Genomic DNA, 13464 nt, shown 5'->3' with positions numbered 1-13464 from the left:
TTAATCTCTTTTGGTAGTGTGGTGGTCCTGTTTTACTAAAACATACTTTATTTCAATCCTATATTGAAGAAAAAGGATGCAAAAACTTAGATTTACATTAAATAACTTGTGGCCGAGTTGACTTGTGGCCGAGTTGATTTGTGGCCGAGTTGACTTGTGGCCGAGTTGACTTGTGGCCGAGTTGGCACCGAGTTGATTTGTGGCCGAGTTGACTTGTGGCCGAGTTGACTTGTGGCCGAGTTGACTTGTGGCCGAGTTGACTGTGGCCGAGTTGACTTGTGGCCGAGTTGACCTGCACCCGTGTAGATAAATCATAAGGAAGCCTAAAAATTTAGCTTTTGGCCTAGGCCTACATGCTTTGCTCTAACACGTTTAAATAAATCGTTCATAATAGTCATTGAATCACTCTTGCATAAAAGTTATTTGTAAAAAGAAAAACATTGTATGCCTACCTACCTAGCTAGCCTAGTAGTGCCCCTCTCTAGAGCCTCTTTTGAAAAAAAGCGCCTCCCTCGAATAACCACCCTGGGGCGTTTTTTTTCCTCGTATAAACGCGCACACCCCACCCCCCTCCCCCCCAAAGTGGCTGTAAACAAAAACAAAACTAATGTAGGCACCATCATTTACAACATATTCTATTAAAGAATATTCTACTCCAGTAGACAGTAGAAATAGAACTACATTTTTCTAATTTCTAACCTGGTTAGGATTAATAAGTCTTTATGATCACACAATAATACATTTTGATGGTAATTGTGTGTTGTAGTCCCACATTTACAATGAAATTATGGGGCTATATTTGAGTATACGTATCCATTTTACACCCAAAAAAATAAATGCCAGCCTTAATAAACGCCTCCCTCATATGTATGCCCCTTAAAAACCCTTCTAAACAATAAACACCCCGGAGCGTTTATTCAAATAAATACAGTATATTGAAATACCATAGTTGTTTGTGATGAGTTTTTCAAGCAGTAATAGTTGGATTAACCCAGTATTTAATGCATAATTTTATAAATTAGTAATACTGGATACTAATATTTTTTTTTTCATTTATAGTACATCCAACATAATTCAAATACTAGATACCATGCACATTAGAAAAATAAATATCTAATAACATTTTATCAAAGTATCATCAAAGTGTCCGAAATGATACCAAATTTATGGAAATTACCCAGAGAAGGGCTCAATATTTGTTCTGGTATGATTGTGCCTTCTCATCCTGCATTCCCCCATATATATTCCACTGGGCCTGGCCACAACATAAACGTTGGGGCCTAAGCCAATTTTGTCTGTACTGAAGCTAGTGAATTGTGACAACGAGAGACGATGACAGTTTTGTTTCCTCATTTTTTTTTGGTGGGATGAGGAATAAGATGAGGCTAGAAATAATGAGGATAGGAAGCTTTGTTTATTGATTATTTTACGAGCCATTAAGTTGTAAATATTTTTATTTTATTAAGATCATGTATTAATATTAATGAATGAGTTTATTGCACTTATTTTATATATATAACCTTTTTAAATTTGATTCCCTTTCAGATTAGTGGAGCGGTTTCTGATGGATGGATAGTATCCTTTTGCAACTAAATACCTAGGCTATATTTTGTATTGCAACTAATATTGGTCAATTCAATTTTTTGCAGCATCATCATCATCTAATAAATTGATAGTACAACCAGGGTCTTATATTTTAGATTATCACAATTATTATCAAAATATATTGATTAGGACTTTGCACTCAGTATATTGTGTATGTTAGTAGTTTCATTAAGGTACTTGCTTACAGTATGTATTCATCAATTATGTTGCACTCCTTAATATGTACTTAGTCAACCTCAGCAGCTATCAACCTTTGCTCTCACACTGTCTACATACAATACAAAGATAAATGGAAAGGAAGTTACTGTAGGTAAGTGCTATTTGTTTCATTTTTTTTTTATTAAAACAGATTCATTCTAAGACGGAATCCATAGCAACAGGCATCTATGTTGAATATTTTAATTACACTTCATTTGATAAAGAATATCTAATGGCTAATTAAGTTTCTTTACCTGTGTATCTTGTCTCATCCTGATCTTGATTCTGTAATTGGTATTTATTAATTCATGGGTGAGGAGCTGATGGGGAAGCCCGAAGGTCATGTGGGGTGGGGCTTGACGATTATGTGCGGGGCGCTAGAGGGATGGTTGCACACCCTCCCTCTCCCCTTCCCCCAGATATGCCATTGAGTGGCTAATCCTAAAATGTGGTGGCATAAAATGGCATGTTGTGGCAAAAATTGAAATTTAAGTTATTAATGTGAGATACTTGAGTATGTAATCTTTAACGCGATTGATCAAAATTGTAATTTCCTGGATAAAGATAATTTGACTAATCACCTTCCAATGAAATTGACTACCAAAGACATGACATAACTGGTTTATTTACCATCCAGAACTAAGACTTTGGGATAAGATTAATTAGATATGAAACTGCTGATATATAGTGAAAAAAGATATTTCTGTGTCATTTTTTGAGCCCCCATATTTTATAATTCATTTACTCAATACTGGTCTGTGCAACAACTTAGATATTTTGCCAGTGTTCTGCCTCATAAGTGTATCAGGCTACAAATTGCCCTCTCTATGAAAACAATTCAAGCATTCAAAGGTGCTTAAATACTATTTGATGATCCTGCCATCTTCTTAGTATTCTAAATCCTAAGTTCACCTTTCATATTGTGTGCTTTTGTTTTTTGTAGGATTAGCTTTTCGAATACCTCTTTATGTTGCATTGATTATAGTTTTTGGGATTGTTGTCATTTTTAGTCACTATTTATGTTTTCATTTAACTTATTTTTATACCCCCTGTTGTGTTTTCTTCCTCTCAGGCATCATGAAAATTTTTCTAGAATTCATATTGCTGCAATAAAAATGTTATATTGTATCATTTATTGCCCACTGTAGACTACCATCTTTAACTCATTTACCAGTCCTCGAGATTCTGTTACAAAATCTATGACTTCAGTCTAAATCATGGTAATAATAATGGTGATCAGTAATCATTCTAAAAATAAAACTTCTGTAGATTAATAGGATGGCATCTACAAACTAATGCTGTTTTTAAGGTGCACCAGTCCTTTTCCTTTCTAATGTACTTATTTTTTTAATTCTTCCTGTGAATGGTTGATTGCTGAAAATATTACATTATTTCCGTGATGCACATTGTTGCTTTCATTTTAATTACATTATAAATACAATTTTGCTCATATGGAAGTCCACAGTTTGTATTGATCTCTTCAGGACACTTGCACATTTTGTTTATTTTGTAAATTTTATTACTAATATTAATCAATTATTATTATTATTATTATTGTCCCCATTATTGTTTTCAATGTTGTTGTATTTGTTATTAATAATAGTAGTGGGTGTTGTTATTATAGCACCGTTTGTTTATCTATCCAGCTGCCCCTACTACAATTGCATGTACAGCTGTGGTAATGGACATGATTAAAACCCACCACAGTTACCATGGTTTTAAGACTTTGCAGTCATTAACCTAACCTGAACATTATTCATGTCAACCAATATAAATGCAAATATTTTTAGAAAAGTTATTAGTCATTAGTGGGCTGTGGTGTTTAGATTATCAATTGTCATTAAAAAATATTATTAATATCAATGCCCAAAGATACAACTCTCTTCAACCAATTCAAAATACACTTTACACTAACCTACAACACCTTTTCTCTTGATCTTCAATGTCCACTATTCCATCCCAAACCTACAACATCCCCTGCCCTGATCCACAAAAATACTCTAGCAACAACTCTTTCTTTCCAATCTTGCTCCTTATTTATTTTTTTTATTTTTTTTTTTTTTCTTTTAGATTTTTGGGATACTGCGGGCCAGGAAAGATTTAGCAAGATGCACCCTTCATATTACCATCAAGCACACTCGTGCATACTCGTGAGTATCTGTGTAACTTAGACCATGTAAATTATCAGATTTTTAGCAAGAATATGTTTTTCTCCAAGAAGGAAACCAAAATTTGTGTATGATGTTTGAAAATTTCAAAAATTTAATTAATTATTTCTGTTACCATTGCACAGGATCTTAGCCATTCTCATTAATTTTACCATATCCTCCCATCATTATTGTCTAACTAAATTTACTTACTAAATTTTGCCATCCATGCTTGATTAATGCCAAGACGAAGCAGCATAGCAGATATATGATGGTGACACGAATAATGAAATTACCAAGTGTGGATTATGAATGGTTTATGAGGAAATAGTATGCTAACAATTGGACTATATAATTTAATGCTGTAACCTAGCAACAAATAAATGAAATAATGTTTGCAATTTGCTGTCTTGATAATCGTTTTGGAAATTAGTAACCATAAAATGTGAGGCAGAATCTATAGTTGCTGAAAATCCATTAAAAAAAAATTATTTCATGAAAATATGTAACTAATTGCCTATTCTCGCTCATGTGTACATCCCTCAAAAATAAAATGGAGCAGTCAGGCCCTGGTGCCAACCATAGACATCCAACCCTTAAAGCATCCTCATTCTTTTTTAAAAGTCAAATGGGTTTACTCTTCAGTATTACCAGCCTGGGGCTGAGGTGGATGGACTCTGTATCTGTGAAAGCCCCTCCTTAGGGGCCCCTACCCCTCTATTACGAATTCCTGTATCCGCCAGTGCCATCTTTGATTAAAATATTGGCTCATATGACACTGTTGCTTGATTATCTTGGCTGTTCTGTTTAATTTATGCCTATCCATTATAATCTAACCACACTACAATTCCACATCATTATGTACAAATTGGAAATAATTTCCTAGACTGGTGCATTGTAAATGCTGTATTATTGGTTGATTTATTTTTTATGTTGTTTTGTACTGTATAAGATGTTTGTTAGATCATGATCACAGTTTTTTTTTTTACGTCTACATCTTATCATTGATTTTTTTTCAATTTGTATTTAATGATTATATCAATAATATGATATATATTTATAATATCATTGGTTTTTATGAGCCAAGAATTTTCCAAATGTGGTCAATCATTTTTTTTTTAAGTCGTTAATAAAATGATTATTGGGATTGAGTTTGCTTTATACATTAAGATTCTCTTACAGACTATAGAAAATCCTGTCTCTGGTTTTAAAATAATAATGCTAAACAGTACATTTGAATGTAGGTTAGTTTAGTGATATAACATTTAATTGGTTTGACATTGAGTTTCACTTAATATTAAGCGCAATCTCAATGTCAGTGATTGTCACCATGTTTGATAATAATTGCTCCCTTGGTTTCTATTGAAGAAAGCAGGCATTAGTGAGGTAAAAAAGAGAAACATATTTGTGGTTCAATCTGCACATCAGTTTTTAAAGTTAACCGAGATACAAAATTGTAGTTTTGAGCATTGACCAACCAATCAACATTCTTTATCATAACAGCTAATGGTGACATTATGTCAATTAGCCAATCAACAATCTTAATCGTAACTGCTAACAGAGACATAATGTAAATAAAAACTATTCCTAGTCTATTCATATTTTCGCCTAAAATCTTTGAAGCAGTTTATAAGGATTCCATAATAAGCCACTTTGTGTTAGAACCATGCATGTATGTGTGAAGCTCAATCGACATAAACACCCATACACACAACATAGGTTTATGTCAATTGACCTTGGATATGAGCATGTGCAGCTTCAACTACAAATTGGCTTATAAGTATGATTATGTAGTAATAGAAATTAAACCAATTTTTAAGTTTGATGTTATTTATGCAAGCAAGATAATGCTGTAAAGAAAAAACAATTACTATACTACAGTAATTATATTCTAACAATTAACAGACACAATAATTAATACCAATCCATAGCATATTTATATCTTCATTTGAAAATTAAGCAGAATATAATATATAATATGGATTATACTATACATATTTTCATCTAACTGTTATTCAGAATGTGTAATGAGCTAGTCTATAGCCTATTTATAGTAACATCATACTAACTGAATATCGTTTGAATCAATAGTGTATAGTAATAATCATGCATACAGTGTACCAAAACATTATAATTTTTAAAATTTCTTCAGTGCCATTTATTCCATAACTCCTGTCATTTTCATTATTACATCATGTGCGTTTATATTGTCTGTTGTGTCAATATTGATTTTGAGACTTGCTTGATCAATAGTAGGCAGGGAACTCATCGAACAACCTAAGATATTACCATAGTCTTACCTACCTTGTAGCACTGAGTACTAGGGCATCAGAAGTAGGTCAAAGTATAACCCTGAAAATTGAATTTACAGTTTAAAAAATCTATAATTATTAATTGCAAAGGTCTCCTCACAGGGATATCGCACATCAGTGTCAATTTAAGATTATATAATGAATTTGAAATTAATGATTCAGTATTTAATTGCTTATTCTGCAGATTATTATTTGTAGTCTATTATCTTTCAATTAAAAAATGTTAGAACAAGATATTATTTCCTACAAATTAGGATATTTTCATTCATTCATTGCACAGATACAATTTCCTGGTAATTTTAGCGATTTTATGTTGAAATCCTGTGTTTTTGTGTATTCGTTATTACTACGTACATACAGTGGAATTTATATATAACTCTGCTCATGTAAAAGGTTGACGTCAAGTTGTATAAGTTATCCCCAGTTGGTTAACATGGATTGGAATTAATATGCAGGGTGCTGGCTTTTGATGTCATAGCCTTCAGTTAAAAGTCTTAATTGCAACTATCAATATGTAATTTTTTTTTTTGGCTTGCATATCAAGCTGGTGTTATTAATCTACATGTGGTAATTGCTTTAGGCTTGAGCAAGTTTTTAAGTTCAAATCATGGTCAAATTAATTTATGGATTCTACTAAGAAATCTTAGATAAAAGTTACTTCATTTGGATTTGACTTTTGACCCTGAAACACAACATGTGTACTGACTTAAGTGTATCCTCTATATCAGTTTTTTTAAAGTACATTCTTTTTTCATATGAAATATGATAAAAAATATTTCTATTACTTCTTTTATACATGAGTAGCATTTCAGACAATTGATAATTAATTTTGAAAGGTAATGTTACAGTACTTTATTCACTTTAGATGATGCACAAACAACTAATTATTGTTTTGTCTTCTTATGAATAACATTAAAAGACAAGATGCTAATTAGTTTTTTAAAAGTTGATGTTAGTTTGTGCATCATCTGAAGCGCATCAAAAAATGCTGAAATATTGACTAATGATATAAAATTATTAATTGTTTTAATTACGTCTTTACAGGTATTTGATGTAACTAGGAAAGTGACGTATAAAAACCTACCAACCTGGTATAAGGAACTTAGAGAATATAGACCAAGTATACCCTGTTTATGTGCTGCTAATAAAATAGATGGTAGGTTTGCCTCCTTACATTTATTGTATCACTTAACCTAGATATTCTATTAATAGTATAATAGTTGCCATGGTGATATAAATTGTGAGAAGATTGCCTGCAGTAATTTTTAAATTAAATGAGAAGATGTTGCTTTTGTATATGGTTTTATTTTTATATATTAATTGTAAACTTGACTATAAAATGCCTACTTGTGTATGATTCTTGTTTGTGTCTAGGTTTTTGAACTTTTATCTTGTGTGTGCTAGTCACTGAAGATATTGTTTTTCTTTGGGGTCCAGGGACTGCATTTAACTGGCTTAGTTTTTTAAAAATCAGCTTGTTTATCACATAATAATAATAAAAATATTTATACAATAAGCCAGATAAGCTTGTTAAAGCAATATCCAGATCTTTTGTTTGTTCTTATAGTTTTCTAAACATTTTTATAAACTTATATATAATTCATGTGTTTAAGAACGACCACTGATCCAAGTGACTGTGTGACCTTGAATCAATATTTTTTTAGTAATAGTTTCCTAAACATTAATTAAATTTAAAATTAAATAATGTTGAAATTACTGAAAATATTGAGTAATTTTGTGTGATATATAGATTTGCTATACATAGTTTTCAAATATGGTCCTTCAAAATTCAGTTCATTTCAGTATTTCTCTGCTTCAACAATGTGAACAACAAATTTTAAGGAACTTAGAGAATATAGACCAAGTATACCCTGTTTATGTGCTGCTAATAAAATAGATGGTAGGTTTGCCTCCTTACATTTATTGTATCACTTAACCTAGATATTCTATTAATAGTATAATAGTTGCCATGGTGATATAAATTGTGAGAAGATTGCCTGCAGTAATTTTTAAATTAAATGAGAAGATGTTGCTTTTGTATATGGTTTTATTTTTATATATTAATTGTAAACTTGACTATAAAATGCCTACTTGTGTATGATTCTTGTTTGTGTCTAGGTTTTTGAACTTTTATCTTGTGTGTGCTAGTCACTGAAGATATTGTTTTTCTTTGGGGTCCAGGGACTGCATTTAACTGGCTTAGTTTTTTAAAAATCAGCTTGTTTATCACATAATAATAATAAAAATATTTATGCAATAAGCCAGATAAGCTTGTTAAAGCAACATCCAGATCTTTTGTTTGTTCTTATAGTTTTCTAAACATTTTTATAAACTTATATATAATTCATGCGTTTAAGAACGACCACTGATCCAAGTGACTGTGTGACCTTGAATCAATATTTTTTTTAGTAATAGTTTCCTAAACATTAATTAAATTTAAAATTAAATAATGTTGAAATTACTGAAAATATTGAGTAATTTTGTGTGATATATAGTTTTGCTATACATAGTTTTCAAATATGGTCCTTCGAAATTCAGTTCATTTCAGTATTTCTCTGCTTCAACAATGTGAACAACAAATTTCTTTTAGTTGCCACGAATTGTGATTAGATACCGACATTGCAATGCTCATTCATTCTACCAAGCCCAGAGATCTTTGAATGTCTTACCACTAAGGTCATAATAATTCATATTTCCGGTACTTATTTTTATGATAGAAATTTTAACTCAGTAATCCTTTGAAAAAAAAAAAACAGGTTTTGAATTGTATTGTTCAAACTGATTGTTGATATGGTTTTATGTTTGCAGTCGATTACAAAGTAACACAGAAGGCCTTCAATTTTCCAAAGAAATTCAATCTACCATTCTATTTCGTATCAGCATCAGATGGAACAAATGTAGTTAAAGTAAGTATAACCGCATCCATATTCGCTTGTGATGTATTATTATGATTATACTAATTGACTATGGTTGCCATTAGCACTGTCTCGCAATATAAAATGATTTTTTTTTTCATTCTTAATTTATTAGTTACTGTACACTTCTTACTTTATTAGCTGCTACTGTACATTTGATGCAAATGCAAAAAACAAGCTAGTCATGAACTGTGATGTACTGAATATTAAATAGATAATAATATGATACATTTATTTAATATCTCTGAATTACCTGAATATCACTAAAATAGTATATAAGATTAAAGAATTAGAGTAAAATTGTTATGAGGCTCAATGGAGCTGTGTTGTAACAAGGATCCTAGTGTTCATATGACTTGAACCCAGGACCTTGGATTTAAATGTAAAGCACCAAAGTACATCTCCACTCCATTTTGGTTTCCCTGGGCAGTATTCCTATCTGGGCTGTAAAATTATACAGTATTTAATTGTACGTAGTGACTCTGCATATGCTCTGCATGTTTTATCTACCAGTTGCGTTCGTACCAATTAAGAAGAAATTAAAGTTAGGGAAAAAGGATCACAAAGTCGTCTTTAATATTATACTACACCTGGTTGCTGATCAGTAGAGAATTACAATCATGCAAAATTACATGTTTTCATTTGCTGTCTTGTTTTTCTCCTTATCAATGTAAGGATAGCTACAGCATAAATTATATAAATGTAAAAAAGATAGCAAAACATTGCATACTAGAGAAGAGCTGATGAATTATGCAGTCTTTCAAAATCTTACTACTCAGTATGTCTTTCAAAATCTTACTACTCAGTATAATTTGTTGTAATTTGTTAGTGTTTTGTGAATTACCATGGAAATGCAACAATGTTTGGCTGATAAATTTTATACAGCATAACAAAAGGTTTTGTTATACAACTCAGTAATATTATCTATAGACCTAATCCTGTTACACATTTGTACAAAGGCCTTGCAATCAATAACACAACTTGAATGTATTAATACTACATATTTTTTTGCAATATTTCCTTTATATCTAATAACAAAATACTTCAATAGGGAAATAATATATCAGTACCACTTCCCTGTTTTTTCCCCATTTATTTTGCAGAGCAGTATACTGTCATTAGGATGGTGTACTATTAAAATGATGTCTGGATTTGTTATACTCTGAAATTGATTGATAGATTGATCAATACCCACATCACATCAGTTTTATTGACCTGACCCCTATTTGACCCCTGTTCTTAAATATCAATGATACATTGTAATTTGATGGAAACAAGCAAAACATCTATAATATTTTTTTATGAAACATGGATTTTTATATTATCCAAGTATTTATTTTATGGAAGTTATAGGAAACTAAGTGTATTATGAGAGCGTTAACAATAAAAGCAATGGTAAATGTAATTCTTTTGATTTTATTTATTAAATTGGCTTATGATTTACTCTTATATACTATAACACTAGAGGTAATAACATTGTGGGTAAGTGAACCTTTCAGTTGGCTAATTGTGATATTGTTATTTTTTTCAGATGTTTAGAGAGGCTATTAGGCAAGCAGTAGATTATAAAAATAACTCTACAGACTTTATGGATGAAGTGATGCGAGAATTAGAGGTAAAAACTAACCTTAAATACTTGTTAAATGAACATAAGTCTCCAATTCCTAATGTTAAATAACTACAGACTTTATGGATGAATTGATGCGAGAATTAGAGTTAAAAGAAAATGTTAAATATTTTTACTAAAAAAGAAACATAAATCTCTATTTCTTAATGTTAATTGAACTCTTTGAATTGAAAATTATAAGGTTTTTGGCTAGTAATCAGTTTGGCGATTTTCCTAGTAAAATGTCTGTAAACTAATGAAAACTAATTAATTTTTTATGTCCCATTGGAAGCTTTTAATTGAATTTTTATATTGAGGTTTATGGTGTTTTTTGTACCGACTCTGTATCTTTGAACTTTTAGATGAGATAAATAGAATAGACCTTTCCGGAGTGTCAATCAAACTTAACAACTCACTAATCTCAACAGCGCCAGGAATTTGCGCGTCTCACAAACACGCATGTTGTCTCACAAACACGCGTGTTGTCTCACAAACACGCGTGTTGTCTCACAAACACGCGTGTTGTCTCACAAACACGCGTTTGTCTCACAAACACGCGTGTTGTCTCACAAACACGCGTGTTGTCTCACAAACACGCGTGTTGTCTCACAAACACGCGTTTGTATCACAAACACGCGTGTTGTCCCACAACCTTAGTAACAATAATATAATTAAGAGTTATTATTTAGTAACAATAATATAATTAAGAGTTATTTATCTGTCATTAATATGAGTTGTGAGGCAAAGCTAAAACTAAATAAGTTTAAACTAGCATATTGCAATCGAATGATTGATCTTTTTATATTATCTCCCTTAGTATTTTGAAGATATGAAAATTTCTCCTGATAGTGGTCTGGAAACGGCACCAAACTCGGAGGATAAGGATGAGAAGGAAAATGATGAGGAAGATGAAAGCAATGCCGGGACAAGTTCATGACGGAAACCATCAAAATATTACGACAAAACTAGATACCTATTAAGAAATTTGAGTTTGAATTCCCTAAGACTGTGACATGTGCCTATATAGAGAAATATACAGCAGGGAGAACTCCCCTCCCCTGGTATTTAATCCTTGCTAGGGGAGAACCCCCTTCCCTGGTATTTAATCTTTGCTAGGGGATGGGAGGCTGAAGGAGGAGGTGAGTTCAGTTCTATATTTGTTTGTATTTTCACAAACATGCAATATTTATATTGAGACAGTAAACATTATTCTTTATAAATATAAAGTAAAATGTTATTGTGAAAAACCACATGGATTAAGCCAGGTTATTAGTCGTTGAAGGGATAATGTAGAAGGATTGAGCCTGGTTCTTAGTCGCTGAATGGTAATGTAAGGGATTAAGGCATCCTCATCAGTGAGAGAAGAGAGATATTGGATTAGCAAGGTTAGGACAGGAATTAAGTTAGTTTATTATTGATTGACTTAAAAGTCGTTCTGATTTTGTATTAAATCCTTTTAAAATCATTGGTATTTGATGCTGGAATCAGTGAAATCATATTGTATGTATTTATATATTGAAATGATGGTACCGATAATGGTTATAAAACAATGATGTGACAGTAAATTAGTTATTGTTTATTAATTTAATACCCAATACTGACGTGTAGGTTAATACTTATATTTATTCCCGAGTTAAAAACATGATCTATATCACAGTACCATGTGACACCACATTCATTTTTACATATCTGTGTCATAGTAACTTTCTTGAAACCATGGTTATTCAGTAATAGTTCCCATGTGCACAGATATTTTTTTTAATTGAGATCCAAAGCTGACTATTCAGATACTGTACTATTTATTTACTCTCTTTTTAGACTCAATGCATTATTATTTATTATTTTCTTCTTTTGATTGTTATTAGTTTCTGTCCATATTTATTGACTTGCTTAATGTATTATGACTACAATAAAAATTGCTTAAAGATGTACTGTCCCTTGCAAAAAGGGACAGTATCATAAAAATCATTTCTGAAATTGACTTGCCCATTTTAAAGTAACATAAAAATTATCAACTTGAACATAGAAATTAGTGTATTTAAAAAATTCTTAGCCATAAAAACCATCATTTTACAGCAAAAAAATGATAGAAACACTTCCAGTCACTGGAAGTGTTTTATTATCTTTATTATAATTATCCAGTTAAAAAATAAAAAAAAAATTTCTATGCTCAAGTTAATAGTTTGTATGTTACTGCAAAAAGTTAATTTAAAAATTATTTTTTTATGATTTTGGTCATTTTCAAGGGACAGTGCATCTTTAATTGTTTTGTTTTATTGTGATGCTCTCAAACCATTAATAATTCAAAACCTCCAGAAAATTACACTATAAGTATTGTTAAAGATTTTCTAAGAATAATTTACGTTCAGTCGAGTGCCCTCATTTGTTAGAATATTGATTACTGGTACATTAATTATTTCAATTTATTCTTTTGAGGTGTTGCACCTTCTATTCTCTTCCTCAGTGTCTACTGTATTCACAATATTTCATCAATATAATCACTTCTTATAAATGATATTACCTTGAGAAACGATGTGCTCTTAACTAAAAGCTTTAATAAGCGTGAAGATAAGGCATGCTTTAATACCCACCTTGACTAGGAATTAGTTGGCAAATAGATACAGTAGTGTAATTTAGTCTATAAAATGTATACTCTAAGTCAAAATATTCAAGTTATTTAA

The 13464-nt window shown here is 31.1% G+C and overlaps 1 protein-coding gene across 1 annotated transcript in view; it reads left to right on the top strand.

Moving 5' to 3' along the window:
• LOC117104860 (rab-like protein 2A) overlaps positions 1–12730 on the top strand; it is a 17443-nt gene extending 4713 nt beyond the window's left edge. The window contains exons 2-8 of the mRNA XM_033245727.1: positions 1546–1575; positions 1836–1915; positions 3874–3953; positions 7307–7418; positions 9071–9168; positions 10709–10792; positions 11601–12730. Coding sequence (XP_033101618.1) covers positions 1546–1575; positions 1836–1915; positions 3874–3953; positions 7307–7418; positions 9071–9168; positions 10709–10792; positions 11601–11720 — 604 coding nt within the window. The 3' untranslated portion in view covers positions 11721–12730. The remainder of the gene's footprint in view (positions 1–1545; positions 1576–1835; positions 1916–3873; positions 3954–7306; positions 7419–9070; positions 9169–10708; positions 10793–11600) is intronic.
• Positions 12731–13464: the final 734 nt, after the last annotated feature.

The sequence above is a fragment of the Anneissia japonica genome, unplaced genomic scaffold (assembly GCF_011630105.1).
Source record: "Anneissia japonica isolate Jap-2015-1 unplaced genomic scaffold, ASM1163010v1 scaffold287834_len5846547_cov211, whole genome shotgun sequence".
NCBI lineage: Eukaryota > Metazoa > Echinodermata > Crinoidea > Comatulida > Comatulidae > Anneissia > Anneissia japonica.
This window is presented reverse-complemented; position numbering and strand designations above follow the sequence as displayed.